Here is a 16,182-nt window from a genome sequence, read left to right as displayed (position 1 = left end):
GGTCAGCAAAACCCCGAACACATCTTCCCTTTTTAAGAATGACTTCAGTGCCGTTCTTTGTTCTTTTCTCAGAGAAAAGCTTAACTCCAAGTCTTCCAGAGTCGCGGTCAAAGCTGATTCGAAAGACCGCCGCCATTCGCCAGTTTTTGTGTTTACTAGAAGCTGAAGCACGCAAACGCAACTCGGCCGTCGTCATTATGGCCCCGCCCACCGACTCTATACACAATGTGATTGGCCCGGCAAGAGTTAGGGGATTACAGCTCAGAAGGGTATTGAGAGTTGCTAGACGACTATCGCGGGCAGATTAGATTTGCTGCCGCTAGGGTGCGTCCAGATTTCTAGGCTCCAAGTGGGCAGTAGTTTCCTTCAAATTCTAGCAATACTTGTCCTTGCGTAGAGTAGTGGTTTTTAAACAATGAGACTACTAATGTAACTTTTTGTTGAAATTAAGACCATACGACCAAATTTTGTGCAAATTCATCTGTTGCGAGTCAAGTTACAAAACAAGTCCCTATATCCTTAAACCATAAACCCAGTATGACCGGAAAAATATGACCGGACTTGATTGGTTCAAGTAACTATTTGTGTCCTGAATTAGAACACTGGAGTAAAATGTGTTTCAGGCCATAGTGACTCTTTAATCCATCATGACTGGCCATTCACTTACAGCATCCTATTTTCTGTACCGTTCCTTTTCCTTTACTCTTCTCAAAGAGTATCGATTCATGATTCGGATCGCCAATGTCACGTGATTTCAGCAGTTTGTACGCAATCCGAATCATGAAACGATACGCTGATTCATAATGGTTTGAAACTGTTTTGAAACTGGCCCATCACTATATAAGTCGTTATTTAGTTTTTTTTGTGCACAAAAACTATTCTCGTGGCTTCATAAAATGATTGTAGAGCCACTGTAGTGAGATGGGCTTTGTATCGACGTCTTTAGTGCCTTTATGGGTCTTGAGGGAGGAAATGACATTGGTGTCAATGAAGGCCTGTCTGAGCCATCGGATTTCAACAAAAATATCTTCATTTGTGTTTCGAAGATGAACGGAGGTTTTACGGGTGTCCAACGACATTAGGGTGAGTAATGACAGAATTTTCATTTTTGGGTGAACTAACCCTTTAAAAGGATTCATAAAAAATATTTAAAAAAAAACAATCTTACTGACCCAAAACTTTTAAACAGTGTACTGCATATTTATACAAATATGTACATATAAAAATATGTTGCCAAGAATATGTGTTTATTATATGTGCGAGCCACAACAGAAACGAGTGTGATTGACAATGGAAAGCGACAAGCCTTAAAGCCCAAAGTATGTTTCTGCTGTAGATCCACACACCCCGTCTGCGTGCTGCCCAAATTTTGTGACTGCGTTGACGTTGCGTTCACAACAGCGCATGTGCGAGTGACTTGAGAGCTTGAAAACAAAGTCCACTGAATACCGCACACACTACAAAAAATATTTTCAACGCTCACGGCCAAAGGACTATACATAAACTGTAAACCAATTCAGAGGCTGCATCCTTCGAAGGACACACCTTCAGTAGTCCCACGGAGTCAGACTGATGGCAGAACGGTTCGTAGGCGTGACGTCTGAGGCTGAGACTACACCTTAAGAGAGCAAGGAGGCGTTGTTAAATGGGACGGTCTAGCCTGCAGGGGATTGTTCTTGTTCACTGTAAAAAAAATATTGTTGGTTTCACTTAAAAAAGTAAGTAACCAGGTTGCCTTATTTTCAGTTTATTGAAATTAAAAAAAATTGTTGATACAATGAAGTTAATTGATTTAATAAATAGAAACTCAAAATATGATTATCTACACCACATAAAAAATGTGATAAATCATGAACAATTTGGCATGCCTCACAGCGTCATCACAAATAAAACACACACACACACACACACACACACAATTACCCAAATGTTTACAAAATCTTTTAATAAGATTTGAATAAAGGTTGTCGATTCTCAAAAATGTTCATTGTTTTAACTACAAATTTTAATTTCAATAAACTCAAAATTAAGGCAACCAGGTAACCTATTTTTTTTTATATATAATTTTCTATAGTGTAGCAACTGTGACAGATGCCATTGATGAGTGACAGTAATATTTGTACTTTTTTGAAAGTTATATTGTAACTTTCATTGTCTGAAAAAGAGTATAAACTATAGATTTAGACTTAGAAAGATACAAGTGGAATCTTTTGTGTTTGTGTTTGCTTTTTAAATGCGTCAAAATCTGAACCACTTTTCTTTTTACATTTATATCATTAGATATGAGTAAGTTGAAACCCAATACTTACATTCAAAAGTGTAATTTTGTGAATTTCTCTTTTTTAATTTCTTTAAAAATCCTGTTGTCACTGCTGCACAATGAATTCTGGGGTAGACAAAGCCACAAAGGATCCAGCTGCAGTATCCTCAACGAAGGACGCATTTGATGGATCCCCTGAATTGGGACGCTGCATATGAAAGGCTCGAGCGCCCAACCACACGCGTGTGAGAGCACTCAGAGCAGACCGTGGAAAATAAAGTATAGCCGGACCTTCATTTTTAGGTGAAATTGGGCTGCACATGGGCAAGGTGTGTGGATGTCCGTGGACTCTCCAGATGACGAAAATGACATCACACGGGCAGTGTGTGGACCATCGTGGAACTGAAGTATACTTTAGGCTTTACACTATAATTGGATCAGCTGATGTATACAGTACAAAAACAGACATTTTGACACGAAAATATTTTTTCAGAGAAACAAGTATTTCAACTTTGCATGTTTCCTACATCTCTGCAAATATATGGTATTTTTATGCTTTAGTATTCGTACAGTCAAAAAAATAACAGAGCACCTTTAAGTAAAAATCTAAACTTCTGGCAGAGGCCAGGAGAAAGAAAAAAACATATATACAGTTTTAAACCCTCCTTTAGTCACGGAAAGGGCCTTGATTGCTTTTCTGACTGATGTGACACTTCAATTGAATTCACTCAATCTAAAATGTAAAGGGAACAAAAGTGTACGTGGATGAAAAGGACTCTGTTTGCTCAGAAAATCCTCAAGTTTCACAACCGCAATCCTTTCCCAAACCACAAGCAATGCATGAGGCTGCAATCTATATTTATATATGAATGTCTGAAGCGGACTACCTCTGACATAAGCTATGCATATATGAGCATGGTTAGGGTTAGGTTACATTGTGTGGTACCTTGATCTTCTTTCTCCAAAAAAACAGAAAGAAACAGAAGTGGTTGATTTTGGATGTCTGCAGCTTGTATAAATTTACTCTGTAAAAACGGACTCTCAGGTATGTAATGCAATAGCATTCTTGTTATACGATCTTGACAAGACTCTGATCCTATTTGTGTGATCTGTGTATAGATTATACATTAAAAGGGAAGTCTGAACTCAGTGAACTCTTTTCGAAACACACAGACAGACACACACACACCACACACACACACACGCACACACAAACACACACACAGCGTTCCTATGGTCGGCTACACAGGAGCCAGAACTTGTCATACAGCAAAAATAGGGCTGGTCAAACAGTTTACCTTCACATCAATCAAAAGTTTCATACTGAGCTTTCATTGGCCACTACTGTGACAGGCTTTGCACCTGGGGCTATCGCAGGATTACCCAGAAATCCCAGCCAGAGGTCAAAAACTGGAGGGCCAGAGAAGCAAGAGCTGTAAATCAGAACCAAAATACCACCCTGTTGGGATAGCAAGTGTCTTCTGCTAAATATACTGTAAGTCTGTGCATATTATTTATAGTTCTGTTCATATAATACAATGTTTTGTGTATGTGTACCGCAGCATATAAGGGAGTTCCCTTTGGGGATATTTTATTAAATTTGTTCATAACATACTAGAGTATTTCATTAAAAAAGTCAACCCCTCCCCCAGAAATGAATATTTGTTTATATGTTGAATGATTTCTGGGGGATAATGTGACACTGAAGACTGGAGTAATGATGCTGAAAATACAGCTTTTTATATACAGTCATTTTTAAACCATAATACTTCAAAATAGGCTTTTTACTGTATTTTAGATCAAATAAATGCATCATTGTTAAGCACAAGAGACGTCTTTAAATAAAAAAAAATCATAATTATTACAAACTTTTGACTGGTGTAAAAATAATTTATTTATTTTTATTTAATTGCATTTATTTTGGGGGTCTTTTGGGTTATGAAATCTTAGTGCAATGAAAGATTTATGTTTATAAAAATATACACATATAAAAAATATGTCCCTTAAAGCATGCACACAGAAAATTATTTAAAGCACCATTATGATTATTTATTGATTAAATGTGACATTTTATTACAAATAGATTACCATGATATTATATTAATTTTACCATGATATACACATCCTTTACATATGTTATAATATATCATTTTTTTCACATTACAGTGATCTCAAAAGTTAAAGGAAATCCTGCACATTATCAATAACTGGAAAAGATATCAAAACTTGTTTATTAGCAACATTTCGGTCTCATGGCCTCCATCAGGCATATAAGGTCATGACTCATGAGATTTTTTATCCTCTATCCTACCCCCTATCTATTACCAACAGGTGTGCGGTGGTAACTGTCAATTCACATTACAGTAATGAAAAGTATATATATATATATATATATATATATAAAAAAATTTATTTTTATATATATATATATATATATATATATATATATATATATATATATATATATATATATATATATATATATATATATATATATATATATTTCTATGAATTCTAGAATTAAAACAAAGACACCTACATGTTGGATGCCCTGGGGGGTAAGCAGATAAACATCTCATTTTCATTTTTGGGTGAGCTAACCCTTTAAAAGACTGAGCTTGGTCTGGTGATAAGGGCATATAATGCTGCTCAGAAAAATGGAGAGAAGAAAAGTGGCACTTACTTTGTCTCCACTGGAGTAGAAGAAGAACCGCAGACGTACGATGTTACAGTGATCCAACTTCCTCATGATCTGTAACTCACGATTCTGAAAAAAAAGTATAGCCAGAGAAAAAAGAAAATAATCATAAGAACAGACATCAATAAAAGGCTAAATGGTTAGCAAATTTTACCTCAAGGCTAAAGGTTAAACTTATTTTGGTCACACAAATCTGACGCACTTGTGCTCACCTTAGAAAATCGGAGCTTATAGATGTAAACACACAACCAATGATACACACATTCTTACCTTAAACCTTTTATCCTGCAGCACCTTCTTTATGGCCACCAGCTCACCGGTGTCGCAAAGCTTTGCTTGATAAACGACCCCAAACGAGCCGTTCCCGATGACCTTTGTGTCCGTGTAGCTGACCTCCTGAGGTCGGTCGGGACCTTGACCGGGGGTCGCAGCCACCGTTGTAACTTTACTGCCATCTTTATCTCCTAAGGAGAGAGAGAAAGTATGATGTACCATCATGAATATCCCTTTGTAATTCACTGGTCTGTTTAACACGGTCACATGAGCTCTAGGTGACACTATCCTCATTAATGTGTATCAAAATTCACCTGAGCTCATTTTGGACTTAAACACATCCGCTTCACACCTCACCATGTTTTCACACCCCTGAGCAAGTGCTTGAGAACATGATAATGAGGAATATGAGCACAAAATGGGCTCAATCATACAGTAGAAAGATATTTTGAAACCGCTCACTTCTTTACTGCGAGGTTCCATTTCTATTAAAAGAGTATTTTTCTCTCGATTAAACGTTTTTTTAAATGAGCCTCCAATTTAGCAAAGGTCTAGTTTCTTGGTGTAAGGCGTGGCTCTGTATAATCAGATCTGCAGTCCAGTAATGGAAAACTGACTAAATAAATCATTTCATGAGTTTTAATTATGGATAATTACTTTGTGTAGCTAGTAAATGTTGATCATTAATCTGTGAAATGAGAATTTTAATTGGAAACTGTTTAGAAAGTGATCTAGTCCAGGCCAAAGTTGAGGTCATGGAAACTAAATGTCCACTAGGAAATAACACCAGTGACCTTCTGTCCCGTTTTATCACCATAAAGTTGAGGTATTTTACATAAACCCTTCACATTCTCATAAGCTAGACTACCGGTCAAAAGTTTGAGGTTTGCTCGCCAAGACTGCATTTATTTGATTAAAAATACTGTAAAAAACAGTGAAATATTATTACAATTAAAAATAATTGTTTTCTATTTTAATAGATTTTAAAATGTAATTTGTTCCTGTGATTTTTCAGCATCATTACTCCAGTCTTCAGCGTCACATGCGTTGAAAACAGTTGAGGCTTTTTGTGGAAACCATGATACATTTGATGAACGTTTAAAAGAACAGCATTTGAAATATGAATATTTTGCAACATAAATGTGCTTACTGTCACTTCTTGTGCCATTTAATGCATTCTTGATGAAAAAAAGTTCTTGAATGGTGGTGTACATTTACAAAGCAACATAATGTGATTACATTAACAAACAGTTTAATTATGCATGAGAATTGTTCATTTTATGACCAAACAAACAAAGTTTATGTTTCTGAAAGATGAGATGTTTTAGTTTAGAGCAGACACGTTTCTGGAAAATGATGATAAGGGAAGCAATTTTGAATCTGTTCTTCAGTGTCTAATAAACATGAACAAGGAAGGACGTATCAGATTCACCATACAGGTTTCAAAGCATAGACAGTATCATGATTCAGTGCATAGCTTCTAGGTCAGGAATGCATTGGTGTTACAACTATAATCCTTCAAAATAAATGGAATAATTATAGCAGCTCAGTTTGTGTTTGCTTTTTAAATGCGTCATATAAGTCCTTTTTGGTTATGAGTCGTTATTTAGTAGCGGTGTTGGGGGATTAACGCATTACAAGTAAATTAACAAAAAAAATCTAAGTTACAGTAACACAAGTTACTTGGTTTTCCCATTTATTGACTGACATTTCTTTTTCTTATGCAAACATGCGTTATGTATTTGCATACATTTATTTAATCTCATTTTATTAACCAATGTCTTTGCTGCAGTGCTGACCTTCAATGATCCAATTCAACCATACTAAAAGGCAAAAATAACTTTATTATTTTTTTATTAGCATGGCAGCACAGCTGAAAGGTTTGTTTGAGCTGCGCCCTCTAGTGTACAGGCGAGAATTTGCATTTCCTTTAGCCCGAGACTTATTCCTTTCACTTTTGGTGTGAAAGGGCTTTACATTTGCCAAAAATATACCATTTTCTTTTTGATATAAAAAAAAAAAACAGGTGAGAAAAAGTAACACAAGGCATTACTTTCCATAAAAAGTAATGCAACAAGTTGTTTTTTAGGGCGTAATGCAATATTTTAACAAATTCCTTTTCGAAGTAACCTACATCGCACTGTTGAATATATCTGAAAAACACCTGAGAATGAATCATTGAGCATGTAACCTCAACTCATACTCTCAAAAGATTCAACCTTCAGTTTTTGTTGTTGTTGAATGAATGAATCAGACCAGGATCTAGGTCAAAAAAAGAGTGATTTGTTCATGAATTGGACCTTGAGGTAACAGTTTCAGTCTGTTCCTCGCATAGTTTCTGGACACTTGAAACGCAGTGCACTAGTTAGTTACACTGGCTAATTTATGGTGCTTTTATGTGCTTTTTAGAGTTTGGATGTGCTGTAAGAAAATCGTTTTGCAGTGAACAGGAAACACAAATGCATGTTTGCAGGCGATCTGATCCAATTTAAGCAAAATACTATCATAGCGTGTGTGTGTGGCAGGTCAGGTGAGCCGTGGAGTAAAGTGCAGACCGAGCGCACGTTCAGCACAGGGAAATGTGATGAGTCAGAGGGCGTGAGCGTGAACACACACTCGCACGAGGAGCTAATAAAGATCTTCGGCACCCAAACTTACGCAGCACGGAATTTTAATTGAGTCACGGCCCATTACTTAGCCAGATCATCTTCCCATCCTGCTCCTCTGACACCAGCCAGCTGAGGAACTGACTCGTCATTTAGCGATTCAGATAAACTGAGGCATTTAATATAAGACACGGCTTAGCTTAATCCTCTCCCGTCTAGGAGACTTTTCATCATTACAGCTAGAGCATTAATCACATTATCACATACAAAATGATTATCCCTCACCATCGGCAATGATAAGAACAGATGAAAATTAATCGTTTATGAATAAACATTAACTGATTATGAATATCTAATAATTAGCTCTACAAGTTCTACACATCAATCCTTACTTATTTTATTTATATTATAATGAAAATTAGTTAGGATGGACATCATAATTAACTTGACACAAATGAAAACAGGCACATTTGTTTAATGCATTCAATGGCTTGGATGTGCTGATATTAATGATATATTTATGTTCATGTTATGGCCAATAAATACTGATTCAAATTCTATAACTTTTCTTAAATAAATAAAAAATAATACAAAAAATATATATGATAATAATTGCACGATTAATTATCAATATCTGGTAGGGCTCCCTTCCAATATGTAATTCTTTTTTGTGTATGTGCTTTTTTTTGTGTGTTAAAAATATAATATTTTAATGTTAACAATGAATTAATGATTAACACCACTACAATTACCAACAGGCTTTTGTCCCCCACAGGCTCGTTTTCATACACATTAAAGAGACTTCTATCCTAATAAGGTCTAAAATAGCACTAAATAGGTTTATAGCCATAATTTGCTTTGCCATGTTCACAGTATTTTCTTTAATATGAGCTCTGAAATATAATTTCACAGCTGTGAAAGGTCTGCTGCTGTTCTCTGACATCCATGTTTGGTGCATGACGTTAATGAGCACATGATTACATGCTCAGGTGTAGCCCATCTTTAGGACCCACCCTGTGGAAGAAGTCATGCTGCCTCAGGCCTGGGTGTTGCTAATGGCAGCAGGATGAGTCAGCTGGTAAAGTCGATGCTGGGAGTCATTTGCTGTCAGCTGATTAGATTAACGTTAGCGCCACCGGTACATACTCTCACATACATGAACAATTTCCAAAATGCAACACTTCACCCCCAATTATCAAAAGAAAAAAAATGGTCTAGACTGATTGGTCTACTCTGCTCTGATTGGTCAGATAGCCCAGTCTGTTGTGATTGGTCTACTCTGCTCTGACCAGTGGCGCAGATATGATTGGTCTGCCAATGCAATGAAACACACATTACCATATCTGAATTTCAGCTCCGGAGGCTTCCTCAGCGCTTCATACACATTGATATGAACAGAAACATTGCCGCCAGTTTTTCTGTATGAATTCACGATCAAGTCCTCCTGCTTTTAAAGTGCAAGCAACAGTGGCGGAGCCAGGGTTTTTAATTCATAGGGGTGGCCGGGCAGATAACACAGAAATCTTTGTTATTTTAACATAAAAATTAGTTTGATATACAGTGCGCCGCATCTGCACGTGATATTAAAGAGTTATTGACACAATAATGGCAGCCACTGAGGACAGGAAATTTCGTTTTCCTAAGTTTTACTGACATACACTCAACTAAAGGATTATTAGGAACACCTGTTCAATTTTTCATTAATGCAATTATCTAATCAACCAATCACATGGCAGTTGCTTCAATGCATTTAGGGGTGTGGTCCTGGTCAAGACAATCTCCTGAACTCCAAACTGAATGTCAGAATGGGAAAGAAAGGTGATTTAAGCAATTTTAAGCATGTCATGGCTGTTGGTCCGGTCTGAGTATTTCACAATCTGCTCAGTTACTGTGATTTTTACGCATAACCATTTCTAGGGTTTACAAAGAATGGTGTGAAAAGGGAAAACCATCCAGTATGCGGCAGTCCTGTGGGCGAAAATGCCTTGTTGATGGTAGAGGTCAGAAGAGAATGGGCCGACTGATTCAAGCTTATAGAAGAGCAACTTTGACTGAAATAACCACTCGTTACAACTGAGGTCTGCAGCAAAGCATTTGTGAAGCCACAACACGCACAACCTTAAGGCGGATGGGCTACAACAGCAGAAGACCCCACCGGGTACCACTCATCTCCTCTACAAACAGGAAAAAGAGGCTACAATTTGCACTAGCTCACGAAATTCGACAGTTGAAGACTGGAAAAATGTTGCCTGGTCTGATGAGTCTCGATTTCTGCTGAGACATTCAGATGGTAGAGTCAGAATTTGGCGTAAACAGAATGAGAACATGGATCCATCATGCCTCGTTACCACTGTGCAGACTGGTGGTGGTGGTGTAATGGTGTGGGGGATGTTTTCTTGGCACACTTTAGGCCTCTTATTGCCAATTGGGCATCGTTTAAATGCCACGGCCTACCTGAGCATTGTTTCTGACCATGTCCATCCCTTTATGACCACCATGTACTCATCCTCTGATGGCTACTTCCAGCAGGATAATGCACCATGTCACAAAGCTTGAATCATTTCAAATTAGTTTCTTGAACATGACGATGAGTTCACTGTACTAAAATGGCCCCCACAGTCACCAGATCTAAACCCAATAGAGCATCTTTGGGATGTGGTGGAACGGGAGCTTCGTGCCCTGGATGTGCATCCCACAAATCTCCATCAACTGCAAGATGCTATCCGATCAATATGTGCCAACATTTCTAAAGAATGCTTTCAGCACCTTGTTGAATCAATGCCACGTAGAATTAAGGCAGTTCTGAAGGCGAAAGGCGGTCAAACACAGTATTAGTATGGTGTTCCTAATAATCCTTTAGGTGAGTGTATATAGCCTGATGACATATCATCTGACTACAGATACTGAATAAGGACAATGCGTTTCTCTCAGCATCTTACAGAAATCCTTGAAAAAACATCTATTGTTGTTTCTTAGACTGCACATAATGTGACTCACTCAAAAGGGTCTTGCAACCCACCAGTTGAGAAACTTGACGTAGGCTACAGGTCCTTTAAAAAAAGGAATTTTGGGTTTTCATGAGCCGTATGCCAAAATCATCAGTATTAAAACAATAAAAGACCTGAAACATTTCAGTTGGTGTGCAATAAATCTAAAATATATGAAAGTTTAATTTGTATCATTACCGTACATTATGGAAAATAATGAAATTTTATCACATATGCTAATTTTTTGAGAAGGACCTGTATATAATCTACTGTTCGCCAGACACTGTTGTTCTGCTGAAGCTCATTCAGAATCTACAGTTTCCACACTCGTTTGACTTGCACCTGGTGCTGAGACAAAGTTGGAGTGCGGCAGTGCGCGTCTGATAAGTTTAAATAAACGCAATACTTGTCAAAAAAATGTTTTCAATAAAGACACAGCAGTTGTGAGCGGAGTGGCCAAAGGTCCGCCCCAGGCATGCAAAGTGCGGCCACCCTTGGCGTAAGCTTGGACACCCCATTCACAACTGCTGTGTGTTTTTTGACAAGAATTTCAAACTGCGAATACCTGTCATGCAAAGTGGATTCGCAGCGCTGAAAACAGCACCTTCTTGACTACATGAACCAAACTATTCCAGGCCTTAGCTGCAACTACAGTGTTTTAGGGTGGGGCAAAGTAGATGCTGTCTGCAGGCAAATAAAGAAGACCATATGCTGGCATTATTCAAATTTGTTACATAGTTACATAGGTATGTGACAGAAAAAGAGACTGGAATTGCTGATGACTCGTTTCAGCAGTTCAGAATAAATAAATGTATTTGTTGTACACGTTAATCTTTAAAACGTTGCTGACGTTTTACAGTCAAAAACAGCTTCATTACATGTGTATTGATTCATGATTCGGATCGCCAATGTCACGTGATTTCAACAGTTTGGCAGTTTGACACGCTGATTCATAGCCGTTCGAATCTTTATTTGAGGATTGAAAACAAACCCAGAAGAGAAGACAATGCTGAATAAAGTTGTAGTTTTTGTTATTTTTGGATCAAAATCCAAAAATATTATTTATTTATTTTTTTCATAATCCATATTTTTTTTCCATAAAACAAAAAAGTATTTTTGATGCTTCAAGAGATTGTAATTAACCAACTGATGTCACATATGGACTCCTTTGATAATGTTTTTATTCCCTTTCTGTTCATGGACAGTATAGTGTGTATACAATTTCATTGAAGAAACAGAAAATCTCTCGGACTAAATATAAAATATCTTAAACTGTGTTCTGAAAGGAGGTCTTACGGGTGTGGAACGACATTAGGGTAAGTCATTAATAACATAAATTTCATTTTTGGGTGAACTAACCCTTTAAAATAACCATTTTTTCTGGGTGTGAATTAATCTAAAGAACTTTTTCCCACAATATAGAACCTTTAGTGGAATGGATTTTTTTTTAAGTGTGTGTAGGGTGTTAATAAAAATACAAGCTGCCTAATGAGTTTCCATTATGGCGCAGCACCCACTGACAGGGATATGTTAAGCGCTGGACAAAGTGTCAATCCACGTGTCCTCTCCTATTGTTAAATTTACTGTGACACTACTGTAGGTAGGCTGCCAAGACATTTGGAAAAGGGATAGAGTCAGAGGTGAGTCACACACACACACATCTCTCTCTGATCCTCCTTTCCTGAGGAGCACAGTGGTGAGATACACATCATTAGTGCAGGAAATGAGTGATCCAGCTGGGCTGAGGCTCAGGAGACAGGCCTGTCAATCAAACCATGGGGTACGGATTCAAAGAGTGGAAATGGACATGTTTACAGCTCGTGCAGCTATGCACACACCATCCAGCGAGATAGCAAGCGGGATATCAAGCTATATGACTCAAAAGTTGACATGGCTTATAAATCAATACCTATTCAAGGATCTCAGGGCAGTAAAACAGGCCATGAGCTCATCAAAGAACAGCTTCCTTGTTAAAAACAATGAATCTAACCAGCTAAGAGGATCTCAGATCAGCCCTCAAATGACAGATCTGTTCACAGGAATATCCTGAATCAAGCTAGACTATGTAATTTTTCGGCACTAAAGGTTGCCTATTCAAAACAAAGGAGCGGCTTGATGAGATTGAGCGCAGAATCTTGGGAGTTGTCAGCCGGTGGAAAAGAATCGGGATGGGACGCGGGCTGAAATCATGTTCATGGATGAGATTATTAAAGGAAGTGTATGTAAGATTGTGGCCAAAACTAGTACTGCAGGTGCATCCCCTCTCCCCCTCCCCCCTGACTCGAGGTTTCCAGATAGGCTGCAGGATCAGCAGGAACGTTTGTAGCTGCAGCTGTGGTAACTAGAGCAGATCTGGCAACCCGGATGCAGAAACACTACTGACTTCGTGATTGGTCGATAGGTGGAGGGTGGAGCTTCAGGCCAAAACATCAACATCAGTTGAGGGCTGCAACAGCAACTTTTACATGACAATATCCTGGCCGGACTGCTGTTGTCAGTGATAGAAGAATTTTAAATTAACATGATTTCTTAATGTCTAGTGACATGTCAGGACCATTTTATGATTAAATGAAATACATTTCTTACATACAGTTCCTTTAACCTTCATGTAGTATAAAGCAGAGCAGGACTGAGTGTTGTGGAAGCTGAACGAGATCGCTATTGAGATGTGTGTGACGCACGGCTCGACAGCAGTGGAGCTTTTATTATGCCACAGTTGCCGCTTCAGTTTCTTCCGGTAACACAGCACTGTTGTATCATATTAGATACATTTAAGTGTGTTGAAAAATTATATTATAAGGTTTCTATAAAGTGGGACATATGACCAATCAGAGCAGAGTAGACCAAACACACCAGACTGGGCCATTGACCAATCAGAGCAGAGTAGACCAATTAAAACAGACTTGGGCCATCTGACCAATCAGAGCACAGTAGACCAATTAAAACAGATTTGGGCCATCTGACCAATCAAAGCAGAGTAGACCAATGTGCGTTCTCTCTGGGCTACTATGAGACACTTGTTGCACACTGCAATAAGCTAGATCGATATTAAAATATTATATTAATAAATGCTGGATGGCTTGTGTTGCTAAAGTTTTGTGTCTATATATATCTCAAAAGATGTTCCCTTGTTGAATAAAACATATATTATATCGAGGGTAACGGGGGTATGATGTAATTGATAGGCGACGCACAGACATGGTCCGTGTCCTGGTTAAAATGGCTTATTTCTCTGGATTTAAACATTTTTGGAAACATTTGGGATAAGTACACAAGTCAACAAAATATATAACAGTGTTCTAGTGGTTCGTGGTAATTTTAATCCAAAAATCTTACATATTGTGCCTTTGATATAAGCTGTATGTCATGTATACATCATGTAAATGTGCCAACCAAAACCGGACGGTATAAAACACAACAGTATAGCATTACAACTCTGAATCAGTGCTTACATGATGCGTATATGACAACAATTCTGATTAATATCTTTTAATGTTTGTGCATGCAAACACAGTCATTGTCTATGCAGAAAAAAGGTGCAATCTCCTTGGTATAAAACTACTGAGCTGTGCAATGATGCCCAGGCAGGGTGCTTCCTTAATGCACAATGCAGCAAATGTATTTCCATTGAGCAGATCTGATAATAAAAGACAGGACCTGACCCATCCCTAGAGATCCAGGCAGCACTACATTAGAGGATAGATTACATGACAGATGCTCACAAACTGTATATCATACACACATCCATCCTAATCATAGCCAACTGTGCATTTCTTGTTTCTCTAATGGTGTTAGGCTGAGAAAGATTATGATATGAGACATAGAGGAGATACTTACTGCTGACTTTCATGTTGCCAAAGGCTGAAGGCTGCGGCAATGGTTTGCAGCTCTCCGCAAATGAGGTGGTCCTAGGCCGGCCTGACATCTCCAAGATCCCGTTACTCTTTAACCACGATCCTTATAGGCACCTTTAACACAAGGGTCCCCAAAAAGCTTCTGTTTAACGTTACGCAAATGAAGGAAAACTCCAGTGTAGCTCTTCTAATGCAATGCATTCAGAGGTGGTCAGCTGATGGGAGATGAAGATATCCGTCCTTTAATGTGCCGTTTAAAACACTGTACAAAACAAATGTTACAGATTAGTCCCCGTCTTAGAGTTGCCGATGATAAAGTCAGAGGAAAATGTCTATGGAAAGCCAAAATCTCATTATCTTGAACACACATTCAGACTATCTCAGTTCAGCATATCCAGATCGCAGAACTGTTATCTCGCATGCGCATAGATGAAATCTACCGGGATCAGATAAACTCACTCAATGATATAGTTTATCTTTCACTTTATATTCTTCAGATGTTGCCGGCGTGTATCGGATAAAGCTGACACCGAGACTTGCCATGACCGCATTAGTCCTTGAATAATTATCTAGATCCTATAAAACGCAAATAATTCAGGTATCTTTCTTCCCAGATGATCGGTGAAATGTCGCTAGCCTTTTCTTGACCCCTTAAAGGGGAGGGGGAAAAAATCAAAGAATCCCTGATGAAGATGTTCCCTTTGGGTTAACACAGCCGCGGATGCCTCCTCTCTTAACGATGTGAGATTCGTGAAAGAAAGAATCATTCCCGAGAGTCGAATCTTTTACAGTGAATCGAATCTGACCAGTCGGAATCGTTTTCGAGTCAACTGATAGCAGACTGGACGAAGATTTGAATTGCAAGTAACTTTAATATTCAAATAGCAGAAATGTCGACACATGAAACGTACTGGAAATACGTTTAATGATGGATTGTTTCAGGTCAAATGTAAATAAATGTTCAAGATTTGTATCTATTCTAAATTATAATGTTTTTACATATTTACTGCAAACTGGCTGCACTGCGATCAAAACTTAAACCATAATCGATTTTTTTGTGTGTTTTTTTTAATAACATAAGAACATTGCTAAAGGAATACATACAGATACATACATAGATACACAAAATAGAATGCACCATTCTACACAATTGACACACATCTTACAACAAATTGAGAATTTAATAATTAAAAATAAGAATACTATAGGGGAAAAAAAACAAAGTTATTAAAAAAGGGTTTTACATGTAGCTTACACCGAAATGTCAGAGACCACGTGGTGGCGTAAAAAAATCCCTGAACTCGTTCAAAAGAACCGATTCGCGGAAATGAGTCGAACTTGACTTCCCATCACTACCTCCTAGCGGACAGTAGAGGATAGCGCAGTACTCCCTCTCTCTTTTCTGCTGCTGTTACATTACTGTCTCAGTGTCTCTACAGTCGGCTTTAGAAAATAGGTAGTGTTTTACGTAAAGATGCTTTTTTAAACGTACAGCTCTCAGCTC

The 16,182-nt window shown here is 38.0% G+C and overlaps 1 protein-coding gene across 1 annotated transcript in view; it reads right to left on the bottom strand.

Annotated features, from left to right (window-relative positions):
* Window positions 1-15,402, bottom strand: part of gsk3bb (glycogen synthase kinase 3 beta, genome duplicate b) — a 34,615-nt gene extending 19,213 nt beyond the window's left edge. Inside the window, exons 1-4 of the mRNA XM_067440996.1 lie at window positions 15,138-15,402; window positions 14,662-14,940; window positions 5,229-5,422; window positions 4,944-5,027 (exon numbers count right to left, since the gene is read on the bottom strand). Of these exons, the coding sequence (XP_067297097.1) occupies window positions 4,944-5,027; window positions 5,229-5,422; window positions 14,662-14,749 (366 nt within the window). The 5' untranslated portion in view covers window positions 14,750-14,940; window positions 15,138-15,402. The remainder of the gene's footprint in view (window positions 1-4,943; window positions 5,028-5,228; window positions 5,423-14,661; window positions 14,941-15,137) is intronic.
* Window positions 15,403-16,182: the final 780 nt, after the last annotated feature.

This window comes from Pseudorasbora parva, chromosome 4 (assembly GCF_024679245.1).
Source record: "Pseudorasbora parva isolate DD20220531a chromosome 4, ASM2467924v1, whole genome shotgun sequence".
Lineage (NCBI taxonomy): Eukaryota > Metazoa > Chordata > Actinopteri > Cypriniformes > Gobionidae > Pseudorasbora > Pseudorasbora parva.
Note: the sequence above shows the minus strand (reverse complement) of the source record. Positions and strands in the feature narration are given on the sequence as shown.